This window comes from Prionailurus viverrinus, chromosome F1, assembly GCF_022837055.1.
Source record: "Prionailurus viverrinus isolate Anna chromosome F1, UM_Priviv_1.0, whole genome shotgun sequence".
NCBI classification, from domain to species: Eukaryota; Metazoa; Chordata; class Mammalia; order Carnivora; family Felidae; genus Prionailurus; species Prionailurus viverrinus.
The window spans coordinates 20,006,505-20,020,679 of NC_062577.1; the positions used below are offsets into that span (position 1 = coordinate 20,006,505).

General features: G+C 37.0%; 1 protein-coding gene across 1 annotated transcript in view; it reads right to left on the reverse strand.

Annotated features, from left to right (window-relative positions):
- HMCN1 (hemicentin 1) overlaps window positions 1-14,175 on the reverse strand; it is a 474,606-nt gene that overhangs the window by 210,277 nt on the left and 250,154 nt on the right. Inside the window, exons 24-29 of the mRNA XM_047840704.1 lie at window positions 11,859-12,131; window positions 9,453-9,548; window positions 6,722-6,916; window positions 5,292-5,422; window positions 4,979-5,126; window positions 2,623-2,749 (exon numbers count right to left, since the gene is read on the reverse strand). Of these exons, the coding sequence (XP_047696660.1) occupies window positions 2,623-2,749; window positions 4,979-5,126; window positions 5,292-5,422; window positions 6,722-6,916; window positions 9,453-9,548; window positions 11,859-12,131 (970 nt within the window). The remainder of the gene's footprint in view (window positions 1-2,622; window positions 2,750-4,978; window positions 5,127-5,291; window positions 5,423-6,721; window positions 6,917-9,452; window positions 9,549-11,858; window positions 12,132-14,175) is intronic.

Consider the following 14,175-nt stretch of genomic DNA (forward strand, 5'->3'; position numbering starts at 1 on the left):
TTATTGAATACTATACAATGCTCACTTTACATAACTGGCAGCAGCTTTACGTAATAATTGAAACATATCGTAAAGTCTATAATATCCTAAGATTCATACCTTTTTTTAATGTATATTTATTTTTGAGAGAGACAGAGAGAGAGAGAGACAGAGAGAAAGAGAGTGGGGGAGGGGCAGAGAGACAGGTAGAGACAGAATCTGAAGCAGGCTCCAGGCTCTGAGCTGTCAGAACAGAGCCCAATGCGGGGTTTGAACCCACAAACCAGGAGATCATGACCTAAGTCAAAGTCGGATACTTAAACAACTGAGCCACCCAGGCACCCCCTAAAATTCATACCTTTAAAATCCACTGATCTTCTTTCAGGAAGACCCATAGCTAGTTTTTTAAAAATCTGCAGTGACTTAGCCCATGATAAATAACTAGATGCACTGCTGGATTAGAAGCCTCATCAGACTACAGAATTAAATGGAAACACATTTAATGTTCTGTGGTAGCATCCTTTACGATTTCTTGGCATGTCACTTTGCAGGAAGCTCTCAAAAGCTGAGAGAATAAAGTACCTTAGTTTAATGCATTTTAACTGTTTTTAAAAAGTGAATACTTGATAATGTTACTCAAATTTAAGTAACTTTAAAACTTTTATTGATCATTAATTATGCAAGGAATATAAAATTTAAATAAACAAAAAAGGAAGTATTATAATAAGAAAAGGTCTGCTTGATTTATTACCCCTAATGTGAGTCTTCTCTCTAGATATCTCACCTTTGTAAGTTTGGTTTGCATTTTTTCACAAGTTTTTTTTCTTCTAAACATTTTCACGCTTAAATGTCTTCCCAAAAGAATTTAGTTCTTACATGTAAATGGTATTGCTTTGTTCTTTCTACTTTCTCTTTTTACCTGACAATAGCTGTAGAGATATTTTTGATATCTATAGCTTGATCTTACTCTTTTTAATTGCTGCACGTTTCAAAATATGACTATGCCGTAAGTTATCTACTCATCTCCTAATATTAAATATTAACCAGTTTCCACTTTTCTGTCACCACAGTGTTGCAGGGAATATTACCTATTGTCGTACCTGCTCTCATGTGGATGTGCATGAACGTTTCCCTCTCCTAGAACCTGAAAGTGTATTTGCTACATTACAGTATATGGGCCTTCAAACTTGAATAGATATCAACAAATTGCCTTTCAGAATACTAATCTATTTACCACACTCTCGCCAACATTTGGCATTGTTTGAACCTTTATTTATTTGTTTTGCCAATCTGACCTGTGAAAAGCAAAATTCATGTTTTCTTGTTTACATTCTCCAAATTATTGACAGTGAGCATCATTTTTTCTTCCAAGTTTTAATTTAAACTCGTTAGTTAATATACAGTGTAATATTTGTTTCATGTGTAGGATTTATGGATTCAGCACTTACATACAACACCCAGTGCTCATCAAAAGTGCCCTCCTCCATACCCATCACCATTTAACCCATCCTTCTGCCCATCTCCCCTCCAGCAACCTTCAGTTTGTTCTCTATTGTTAAGAGTCTGCCTTATGGTTTGCCTCTCTTTTTCCTCCCTATGCTCACCTGTTTTCTTTTTTTTTTAATGTTTATTAATTTTTGAGAGAGAGACAGACTGTGAGTGGGGGAGGGGCAAAGAGAGAGGAAGACACAAAATCCAAAGCAGGCTCCTGACTCTGAGCTGTCAGCACAGAGCCCAACGCAGGGCTCAAACTCACGAGCTATGAGATCATGACCTGAGCTGAAGTCGGACATTTAATGGCCTGAGCCACCCAAGCGCCCCTCATTTGTTTTGTTTCTTAAGTTCCACATATGCATGAAATCATATGGTATAGTCTTTCCCTAACTTATTTCACTCAGCATACTGTCTAGAGTATCGTTTAATACAGCTATTGCTTAACTGAATATTTTTAAATTGCCTGGTTATATCCTCCATACATTTTTCTATGTTGTCAATTTTACTGATTAAAAGTTTGCATACAACCCTTTATTTTATTCAATGCAAATCTTTACTCTTTGCTACTTAAGCCTTAGACACCTGCTCTCAGAAACTATAATGATACTCAAATTGAGACTAGGCTGTGAGAAATAAGCTCTCACGAACAATATGAATCAATACAGCCATATCAGTGTAAGCAAACCTCAGTAGCCCTTGAACTTGAAGTCTGGGAAATATCTAATTGCTCTTTTGTGATTGTTTCCTTTTGTCCATTTATAGAGCTAGCTTGAGTATTCATCTTATTGTCATAAATTTTCTTTTCTCATAATTCAAACAATCCTATGTAAAAGCAAACTTTTCTCTGCATTTGGATCTTGCATTTTTCATTTTTTATTCTGAGCCTATGGGCAGAATATTTAGTGTCCAATAAACTTGAGTTCCTCTATGTTTCTAAAATAAATTCCCAGCATTTATAGTCTTATAAATCACAAGAATGAAAGGTATTAGAAGACTCTGAGAACATTGTTCAACAATATTGTTTTCCTTCATGTTCATTTAATAATATTTATGTGGTTAAAATAATTAAAAGGGAGAAAATCCACATGGATTTCCACATCTATTTTCTATCAACTGGACCCTTGCAACAAATAGAGACATGGTACTCACTTGCCATCTTTGAACCAGTGAATAACAGGGAAGGGAGTGCCTTTGACTTGGCATTCGAGAGTGGTGTCATGGTTGAGGACAACAGAGACTTCATTTGGGGAGCTGGCACCTATTATGGTGGGAGGAACTTGAACAAAGACATTTTATCATGAAAATCTATGATTTAGCAAAAACGAATGGGGGGAGGGAGAGCAGATTATTAATGATTTCTATAGTATTTCAGTAAGATTTTAATATTACAAATAAAATATCACGTAAAATACCTTCATATTGCATCTGTAGACCCACCCAAATGTTAAATTTAAATATTGGAACACATTCATAAAAAATTTGCTAGCAGGACAATTACCTGCAAGAATTATGGTTGATTAGAACTAATTCATTTTGAGGAGAAGTAAACGCATATGCAAAAAGAATTTGGAATATAAGTGAGCCGTGAAGCTCATAAAATGCAATTTACTAGTGCCGTACATTTTAGAAAATGAATGACATAATGAATATTGATCTTATAAGGTTCAAAACTGACATATTACAACGTAGTGCTATTTAATGTATATTACCCTTGTTTCTTTTAAAGGGCCCCTAGGCTACGCCTGGATAGGGGACATACTATGAAAACGACTATGCTAGTTTTTATTCTCAGAATTATCAAAATATTGAAGAATTCCTGTACACTTCCTGGACTTTGAAATCCTCTCCCTTCATATCATGTTAAGATGTTTGGTCTTCATCTTCAGAGCAATGACCAGCCACCAAAGTAGCTCTCTCGATAGAGAAGGCGTGTGATCAGATTTGTGTTCGGAGATCACATTGGCTAGGGAATGAAGACTGGATTTCAGCGGCAAAGAGTGGAGGAAGGGGAGCAGTTCAGAGGCTACTTTAATTCGGCTTATAAATGATGATACTTTCACAGTTAAAAATGAAAGGAAGTAGATAGTTTAACATTGGATTAGGAAGTAGACTTAACAGGATGTAGGTAGATTTATTAAGTTGGGGAGGAGGAGGTAGAAATGATGAGTGCCAGGTTCTAGCAGAGGCAAGCTGGTGGATGGGGGTGCTGTGATGGGCATCGCTGAAGATGAGCAGAACAGATACTCATTGACCTTTCTGTTTGATATGCCACTGAGACATTCAAGTCAAGACACTGTGGAGAAGGCAAGATATATATTCTAAGATCCAGAGAGTCTGAGTTGGAAATAAAAATTTGGGGAGTCATCAGCACATAGAATTTAAAGTAAATGAGTGCTGAGAGAAATAATAGCAATGAGACTAATGATAGGAAAGATTACTTAGTGTGTTTGTTATAGTCTGTGCTTACATATAAGGATAAATTTGGTAGAGGAAATGCAAAGTACTTCAGGCTCTGAGAAGACTAATGAGAGGGATTATTTTCATGCTAAAGCAGTTTAAAAATGGCAATTTGAATGCAGCATCATTCCCAGACTTCATTTCCACCCCAGACTGACAAACATATGCCCATTTTGGTGAACAAAACACTGAAAAGGGAGGAATTCATTTTATCACAAAGTAAACTTTAATTGGAAAATACAATTTCACAAGCTAAAATGACAAAACTTTAAATTTATGATTACCATTAAAATTTTATAAATGCCTCATAATCCAATTTATATCCCAATTCTTCTACCCGCACTCAGAATTTTCCCCTTTCAATTAGAATCAGGGCAGAGGTGATTTAGTTATGAGTTAATTAGAATGCAGGGAAAGGAGCATTTGCTATCTCCTCCAGTTCCAATTACAACCTAGCAGCTTCGGATGTCGACAACATTAATGAGTTTTACTCTGCATCGTCCTGTATAGTTATTTCCCAGAGAATTTCCTGCCTGCCTAGCAGGAGAAATTGACAAGAGCAGTAATTTACTATTTTATGTGTAATACAGTACCAAACATCCACAGACATCTCTGTATGATAAATAATCAATAGCTTAAAACATTCTATAGCATATGACTTTGGTTAACCAAATCAAAGACAAAATAATGGCAGACCAAAACAAATTACATTACTCTTATCAATTTCTTTCTAATCTCTTTGCTCTTTCACACTGTCAGCTCCACCCAATTATAAGAAATGCATCTGAAAACTGTAGTATTTTTTTTAAGTTTATTTATTTATTTTGAGCGAGAGACAGCGAGCACAAGCGGGGGAGGGGCAGAGAGAGAAGGAAAGAGAGAATCTTAAGCTGGCTTGGCACTATCAGCCCAGAGCCCAGTGTGCAACTCGAACTCATGAACCGTGAGATCATGACCTCAGCCAAAAGCAAGAGTCAGACTCTTAACCCACTGAGCCACCCAGGTGTCCCTGAAAACTGTAGTTTTCTGAAAAGACCATTTCCCTTACCTAGCACATCGATGTTAAAATACTTCTGAGAAGTGCCTGCAATATTAACTGCTTTGCAGGAATATCTTCCTGCATCCTCTGGAGTGGCTCTAAAGAGCTTTAATATCTTTCCATTGTTCGTGATCTGAATACTGCTGCTTTCAGTCACCTTCAAAGGCCAAAATGGTCAGTGTTATTTCCAATCCTAATACAAACGCATAATTAAGAATTGATGTAAAAGTTTTATATCACTATTAATGAGAAAGTCACATCTGAATGGTTTATTTCAGAGATGGATGCAATGAGTTATGCATATTTTGATGTCTTCATTTACCTGGACGTCATCTTTGTACCACATAACGACAGGAGAAGGAGTACCTTCAACTTCACAAAAGAGATTGGCCAGGTGATTGACCAACACAGATACATTTGTTACTTGTTCTTTATCTTTAATTACTGGAGGAACTGCAAAAAGAGGGAAGTCATGGCTAGACAATTTTATAACAAATATTATTTATGAAGTCTCTTTACACAGGCCTTTAGAAAGCAAATTCTGAGATACGTGATAGCTAAGAAAGGCTGGTCATAATTTAAGCACATGCCTTAACATAAAGTGAAATATCTCAACCAATATATAGTAACCCTTATTAAATTTTTACTCTGTCAGTTCAGAGTTTTATAGTGAAGATAAAACTTAGGATACATTTAAGGAAAACCTAGTTAGTCCACATACCACTGAAAATGCAAACTGCTAGGGTCTTAATGAAGTCATGTGGGACTCACTACTTCGCTGATGGAAGTGTATACTGCCCCGTGTCTATGAAAGCCAATATCCATGAAATTGCTATGTATGTATGTATTCTAGAGACAGTGTGTGAGCAGGGGAGAGAGGCCAAGGGGGGGGGGGGGGGAGGGAGGGAGGGAGGGAGGGAGGGAGGGAGAGAGAGAGAGAGAGAGAGAGAGAGAGAGAGAGAGAATATGAATCTCAAGCAGTTTCCATGTGGAGCCTAATGCAAGGCTTGATCCCATGACCCTGGTATCATGATCAGAGTTGAAATCAAGAGTTAGACACTCAACTGACTGAGCCACTCAGATGCATCAATGAAATTTTAAAATGAACATAACTTGTGACTGCTGCAAAATGACAAATGTACAAGTATTTCAGTGAAGTGCTACTTATACTAACAAACAATTGGTTGCACCTATATGTTCATCATTAATAGATGAAGGTTAAGGAAATCATGGCACAGTCATACAGTGGGATGCTATGTAGATATAAATAAGGGTTAGGAATATTGAATAATCCCCAAGATAGATATGTTAGTAAAATAGACAAGTGTAGAGCCATGTATACAGTATTCTCCTATATGTTTACCTTTTTATACAAAAAAACAGAGAATAAAATATATATTCATATTTTCTTGTTATGCATAAAATATCTCTGGGAAAATACACACACACGCATACATGCATACAAAGCTAATAAATTTCTTTGCCCCTAGGGAGGATAAGTAGATAGCTTAGCTTAGGCCATGAGACTTCTGACTATTCTACCATTTGAATTTTGAATAAAGTCACAATAAAAAAATTTCACGAAATTTTAAATCCATCCGTCAATCAATTAATCAGTGCAATCAGATTTTCAGTTTTCTGTTTGATAACATTCTATTCACATTAATATTAAATAAGAATACATTAAGAGAATAACATATATAAGAATTTGAAAATGTCACATATTCAATTGTATGATTTTTCTATGTTTACCATGGACTTTGAGGTTATATTTTTTTTCTGTGGTTCCAGCTTCATTGACTGCCACACAGATGTACTCCCCACTGTCAAAGGGTGTAACAGAAGCAATGACCAACAATGCACCATCTTCCAAGATAGAAATCCCAGGCTCTCTGCCTGTCAGCTCTCTACCATTCCATATCCATTTGATGGTTGGTTTGGGGGTACCTAAATAAGAAAGCAAAGCTTTGTGACATTTTAAATAAAATTAGGAATCATTACAACATATCAAATATATTTAGGAGAAATAAAAAATTTTTTATGACTATAATTTGTACACTAAGACACTATGCTACTTTCAAGATATTTCTCCTGGCATGAAATAGCAAAGAGATAAGGCCTCTAATTCCTGATCAGTCTTAAGAGACCTATGGTCTCTAGTGTAGAGTTTGAGCAAGTTGTTTATATCAAGATATTCAGAAGACAGTAAGCAAACCAAAACACTTTCTTGAGTAAGTTCATGATCATTAGTGGGGAAAAAAACTATATTAATCAAATGGGAGAGTTCAGGGATGAAAACAAATGAAGAACAGAAAGCAAGAGACTATCACAGGAATACAACATAAAAATTGCCCAACCAAATAGAATGCATACATGATATGCAGAAGCGATACTTTATAATTTCACATTTAAAAAAATTTAACCCACGAACCATGAGATCATGACCTGAGCTGAAGTCGGACGCTTAACCAACTGAGCCACCCAGGCACCCCTAAAAATTTTTTTTTGATCTTTATTTTTTAGAAAGAGAGAGAGAAAGAGAGAGAGAGAGAGTGCGAGTGAGCTCAAGTGGAGGGTGAACAGAGAAAGAGGGAGGCACAGAATCCAAAACAGGCTCCAGGCTCCAAGCTGTCAGCACAGAGCCCAACACGGGGCTCAAACTCATGAAACATGAGTTCATGACCTGAACTGAAGTCGGATGCTTAACCAACTGAGCCACCCAGGCGCCCCTATAATTCACATTTTAAATAGGCCTGACATAGTAGAGATGAGCAATCTACTATCTACACATATCTGATGATCTCATGCTGCTAAACATAGGACAGTAGAACAATTCTTGACTTCTTATATTGAAAAGAAAGTTGGGAAAGCAGAGAGGACTGATTTCCTAGATTTATTTATGACAAAAGGGTAAATGGAAGTGATGTGCTCATGAGTAAAACTGACAAAACCATTCTGAAGTACATAATTGAGTCCAAAGCACATATTGGTAATAGACAAACATTAATTCTGTATTAAGAATATATTTATTTAACAAACAAGGTATCAGGTACTATTCTAAGTACTTTTAAAATTTACTTAATATCTATAAAAATATAAAAAAGAACATTAAATTAATATGATTACACATTATTAATAATCTTACATTAATGGGTAATAAAAATATTAAAATAATGGCATATAATCCAAGACAAGAACAAAAGAATGGCAGAATCTATAAAATGTGCCATTAATGCTAAAGGACTTATAAAAGTAACTGTGAAAGTTATATTTATGAGAAAAAATAAAACAAAAAAATTGGCCTATTTTGTTGTGTTGATAGTAAAAGGCTGACTGATGAGAAAGAGAAGGTGAACTGATGGTCTGCAGTTGTCTATGTTGCCAAAGAAAAAAGGCGTATAATCATTTCCTCATTTCTTTACATCCTGCTCATTCCTTTGTGGGTTTCAGACTTAGTGGATATTTGTGAAGCTAATAAATGAAAAACTAAATGAACAAGCAAAAGAAGTATTATCTTTAACTTCTAAATGGTAAATGGTAGAACAATCATGGCCAAGATGAAATTTGTTGTAAAAGATAATGATACGGTATCTAGCTAGTTTATTATTTTTAAAATTTTTTAATGTTTATTTTTATTTTTGAAAGAGAGAGAGACAGAGTGCAAGCAAGGGAGGGGCAGAGAGAGAGTGAGACACAGAATCCAAAACAGGCTTCAGGCTCTGAGCTGTCAGCACAGAGTCCAATGTGGGGCTTGAACCCATGAACCATGAGATCATGACCTGAGCCAAAGTTGGACACTTAACCAACTGAGCCACCAAGACACTCCTCTGGCTCCCACATTTTATTTTATTTTATTTTATTTTATTTTATTTTATTTTATTTTATTTTATTTTATTTTATTTTATTTTATTTTATTTTATTTTATTTTATTTTATTTTTAATTTTTTTTAACGTTTATTTATTTTTGAGACAGAGAGAGAGAGCATGAACAGGGGAGGGGCAGAGAGAGAGGGAGACACAGAATCTGAAACAGGCTCCAGGCTCTGAGCGGTCAGCACAGAGCCGGACGCGGGGCTCGAACTCACGGACTGTGAGATCTTGACCTGAGCCGAAGTTGGACGCTTAACCGACCAAGCCACCCAGGCGCCCCAGGCTCCCACATTTTAAAGACAAATCCTGTCAGAAGTAACAGGAAGTAGCATGAACTAAATGGGAAAGATACTAGATAAGACAAGTTTGGAATAACAGGTCTTTCCACTGAAGCAAATAAAGTATGTGTTGGGGAAAAATACCTATTCAATGAGCTGTTATTTAAAAGAGAGATTAAAAATATAAAACAAAAGAGGGATTAATTGTCATTATGCCCAAATGTTATAGCAAGGGCCAACAAATGGATCTTTTTATAATGATGTTTTGGGTTCAATAGAGAAATCTAATATAATATAACTTTATGCCAGTGCCCATATGTCCAAGTACTACATACCTTTTGCAGGACATGGAAATGCAATGCGTTGGTTGGCCACTCTTTCTTGGAATGGAGTGTTATATGGAGGTTCTAGATCTTCCAGTGTAGGTGGTTCTATTAGAAACATAAATGCATTATCACAGGCTTTTCTTAAGCAGTATCAAACTCTCCTGAGGCATCATCAACAAAACTACATTGGTGAACTGCTATCTTTCCGGATTCCTCTTTTAAATAGGACAAAAATTTCTAGCTGCCAGACATTTCTACCTCGATGTGACCTAGGGATCTAAAACTCAAAATGTCCCCACTGTCCAAATTTATCATTTTGTGCTTCCCACAATTCTCTTGTGTTTCCTTTATTCCCTCAGTTAAGGTGTCATGCTTCATCCATTTTTCTTATGTTTCCCTCCCTTACTCCTGACCTCCACATCCAATCAATCATATAGTGCCATATGTTCATCACATATCTGTATCTTCCTCTATCCTTAAGGTCACTGCTGATTTCAAACCCTCACTCCTCTTGCCAAAATTACTTCAATAGACTTCTTACAGGAATCCTTTTTTTTCAAATGTGTTCCCCTTTGGATTCATAATCTACAGAGTCCTCAGAATACTCTCTCTGAACCGCAAATCTCGTTTGGGGCTTCCCTGATGAAAATCATTACTTGTATTCATTTTACCTGCAGGATAAAGTTTCACACCTGTTCTTCCTTCAGTACACCCTATCAGTGAATCCGATCTCCCTGAACACCCTCACTATCCATGAAGAAACCATGAAGAAATTTGGGAGTCTTTCTTGAGTCCTCTATCTCCTTCACTCCCTATATCCAATTGGTCACCATCCCTGATGATTTCCTCTTCTAATTATTTTTTGAGTCCACTGGCTTCTTTCCTCCAGTCCAGCTACCATCATCGTTTGCCTGAGCTACTTCTGTAGCCCCCAGCTGCTTCTCTTCACCTTCTCTAGACAAACCATTCTCTCCCTCAAAGAGTGATCTTTCAAAATCCACACCCGACACATAATTTCCCAGTAACAACCCCTCTGAATCTTTTCACTGCATACAAAATAAAGCCTAAACCCCTTAATCTAGGTTCCTAGATCTTGGATAATCTGGCCCATGACTGTGTGTCCAGCTTTACCACATATCACTCAACACTCAGTCTGAAATGGGCCAGCTGGCCTTTACTGATTGATGTATTGATTTATGACAGTATATCCAAAATGTCGTATTTCCTCTTCTTCACATTCGACATCCTTCTCCTAGAAGGCTCTCACCACTCCACCCCACCCCACTGTATCTTTGACCATCACCTAATAAGCTTCTACTCCTTCTTCAAATCTCAACTTGCATGCCCCAATCCTTGAAAGCCTTCTTTGATTTGTCTTTCTTTAAAAACTCTTATAGATCTACCATTTCATGACAGCATTAACCAATTTTTGTGCATGAGATTATCTTGTAAATGTCTATCTTTCCCATTGAACCATAAACATAAGCACTCAATAAAGTCTGCTGAATCAATGGGTGAACTGGATAAGCTCTCCAACAGTGTGCTAGCCATCCATCCCAAATTGCAATGGGGCAGTTATGAAGTACTAAGTACTATGCTAAATACAATACCTCCTTATCTTTCCTTCTTGCCTTTCCACTATCATTCTCTCTGCCAGGAATGCTCTTCCCCTTAATTACCATATGGCTGGTTCTCCTTAGTCAACAGATCTCACTCCAAGTATTACTCCTCAGAGAAGTTCTACCTGACAATGCATCTAAAGTAGTCAATTGCTGGGAGCATCACCCCATTCTAATTTTCTACTTAGCACTTCTCACTATCTGTATGTCTTGCTTATTTGCTTGCTTTCTGCCGATGCACAGTAGAACAGCTTATGACAGCTGGTGCTTTGCTTTTCTCACTACTTTCTCCTCATTGCCTACGATATGACAGCCACCTGGCAGGAGCTTGATAAATATTTGTTGTTTGAAGGAATAAATATTTATCTTTAAAGCCTCAACACAAAGCCGACATCATTAGGGGAAACAGCAGATCTAGATTTTTAGGGATCAACATTGAGTGCTTGCTAACGGGATGAGGTGAAATCCTACTCCAACTCACTCTGTTCACAATTTCTCCCAAACCAAAAATAGTGGGTGGGGTACTTATCTAGGATTGTTTCCATTATTGACATCATCCATGGCAACTTCATTTTCAAAAGTAAACATACAAAAATGGATGCAGGTTTAGTAATAGTATGGTTTCACTTCTTTCTAGAATGGTTCTCCTTTCAAAGTTAACTCGAGTCATACAGGTACAGGAATCTTCCAAAAGTGATCCACGACTCTCCAAGATTATATATTTTGTATAGACTCCAGGGGTTTTTCCCTACTCCCCAACCCCACCATACTTATATTTTCTTATGCCCCAAATCACCTTGGACATGTAGGGTTATTTCCGATTCATCACTGCCTGCTATGTTAGTAGCAACACATGTATATATGCCGGCGTCAGAGAGCATGGCTTGGTTGATGCTTAAAGTTCCATCTGAACTGCTAATATGCTGCCCTCCATCAACCAGCATGGCACTTCCACCTTTAAACCAGGTGATTACAGGAAGAGGTGTCCCTTGAGCATTGCATGGAATGTCCACTCTTTGACCAACTTGGACTTTGATTAGTTTAGGGCCACGCTGTATCTTTGGAGGAACTAGAAACAAATGAGGATTAATAATCCAATTAAAAATGCTTTTAATGTTTATTTATTTATTTTTTGAGAGAGAGAGAGAGAGAGAGAGAGAGAGAGAGAGAGAGAGAGAGAAGGGGAAGAGCAGAGAGAAGGAGACACAGAACCTGAAGCAGGCTCCAGGCTCCAAGCTATCAGCACAGCTCGACATGTGGCCCGAACCCATGAACCACGAGACCATGACCTGATCATGACTCGAGCCCAAGTCTGACGCTCAACTGACTGAGCCACCCAGGCGCCCCTATAATCCAATTTTAAACAAATTCTTTCCTTTTCTCACTTTAAATGAGAACTCTTTACCAAGAGGCAGAATGAAAAAGTGGAACGATCTCAGGATTTGGACCCAGGCTCAGGCCACTTACTAGCTGTGTGATCTAGAGCAAGTCAGTAAATTTCCTGAGGCTTGTTTCCTTAATAATCCAGGCCAAATAACCTAATCAATACCAGTACACTGCAAGGATTATGGGAAATAATAAATCTGAAACCCCTCATGCCAGACTTGAGGAAAAAGCAAGTATTTAAAAATGTTAGGTTTCCTTTAATTTATAAATAACTTGAAGTTTAAAACTCCCTCAAAAGGCAATCTAGATGATTTATATAATTTAAGAAAGTAAAAGAAAAAGCATTTCTCTTCAGGTACTCCTACTTTTTGTTCTCTTTGTGGAAGGTTTAGCCAGATAGGAAGAAAAGTTTCTCATTTAAAAAACAAAAAAAGTTTCTCATAAAAGCCTTTGCTAATTTCAGAGAAGAACATCAAAACTGAGTCTCTATTTCTTGTCTTTACAGTACCTTCCTTTAGAAATTTAAATGAGATAATTTATCAGAAACATTGCCAATATTAATGCAAATAGGGAAACAGTTGACTTTAAGCAGGGAGAGATAAGGACCCTCAGGGAGACAGGCTGTATAGCTTCAGCCAGGAGGCTGAGAAAGCAACAGCGGCAGCGGAGTTTGGGAAAAAAGAGGATGAGACGAACCTGTTCCAGACCTCCCTGAGCTAGGTGCCAAGATGAAGTCTCACAAACATTCTGATAAGGTCCCAATAAAAGTCAGGTACAGAAATCTTCAGCAGCTACCTGGTCAGGACCCCTCTCACTCTTGAGAGCTTTATACTTTCCCTCCATAAACTCTATCACTTTGCTCACTCTCTGTTGTCCCCGAGATTCATTCTTTGACTCCATGAGACAAGGACCAGCGTCTCTCCCACCTCCCTGTAACAACTGGCTTCCATGTACATGCGTTACACACTGTAGAATCAAGTTGACTTACTTTATACAATAAATGTTCTAGTTATACAATTAGAATTTACATCCCTCAAAAGCCCCATTCCTCTGTCCTTTTTTTGTTAATATTTAACCAATACATTGTAAAGGTTGTCACTTATGACAACCTTATAATTTTGATAGGATTGTTATCATCATTTTATGAAAGAGAAAACTAAAGGTAAGAGAGGTTACGTAATATGCCCAAGATAACCTAGAGTTTGTAAATTACAGAATTCTATCTCAAATCCCATGGTTAACAGGATGCTATTATAGTGATTGATCTGACAATGAAATCAGATCAATACCATGTAAGAAAATACTTTTCTGATATTTGAATATCTGGCCTACCTATACAAATGTGTGACAGAGTATATACTCAGTAAGCATGTGCTGAATAAATAAATATTTGGATAGACCATGGTAAATTGAGGTAATCAAACAGATTAACTAGAAAGTTTTTAAAAAGTTAGAGTCCCAGGAAGCAGAATGTTTTCAGTTGCTGAGTTCTTTGAATATTGAAAATGACCATATAAATACTAGTAAATTCTTCTTTGATAACTCACATTCACTTCTAAAAAGCCATAAGTCTAAACACATTTTTTTTTTTACTGTGTATTAATAGTCGCCATAAGTGACTGTGGACATTCAGTAAAATTGAGAACCAAACCTTTAATACTGTTCATTTGAGGAAACCGGGGAAAGTTGTTTACAAATGGCAGATAAACTTTCCAGAGTAAATGAAA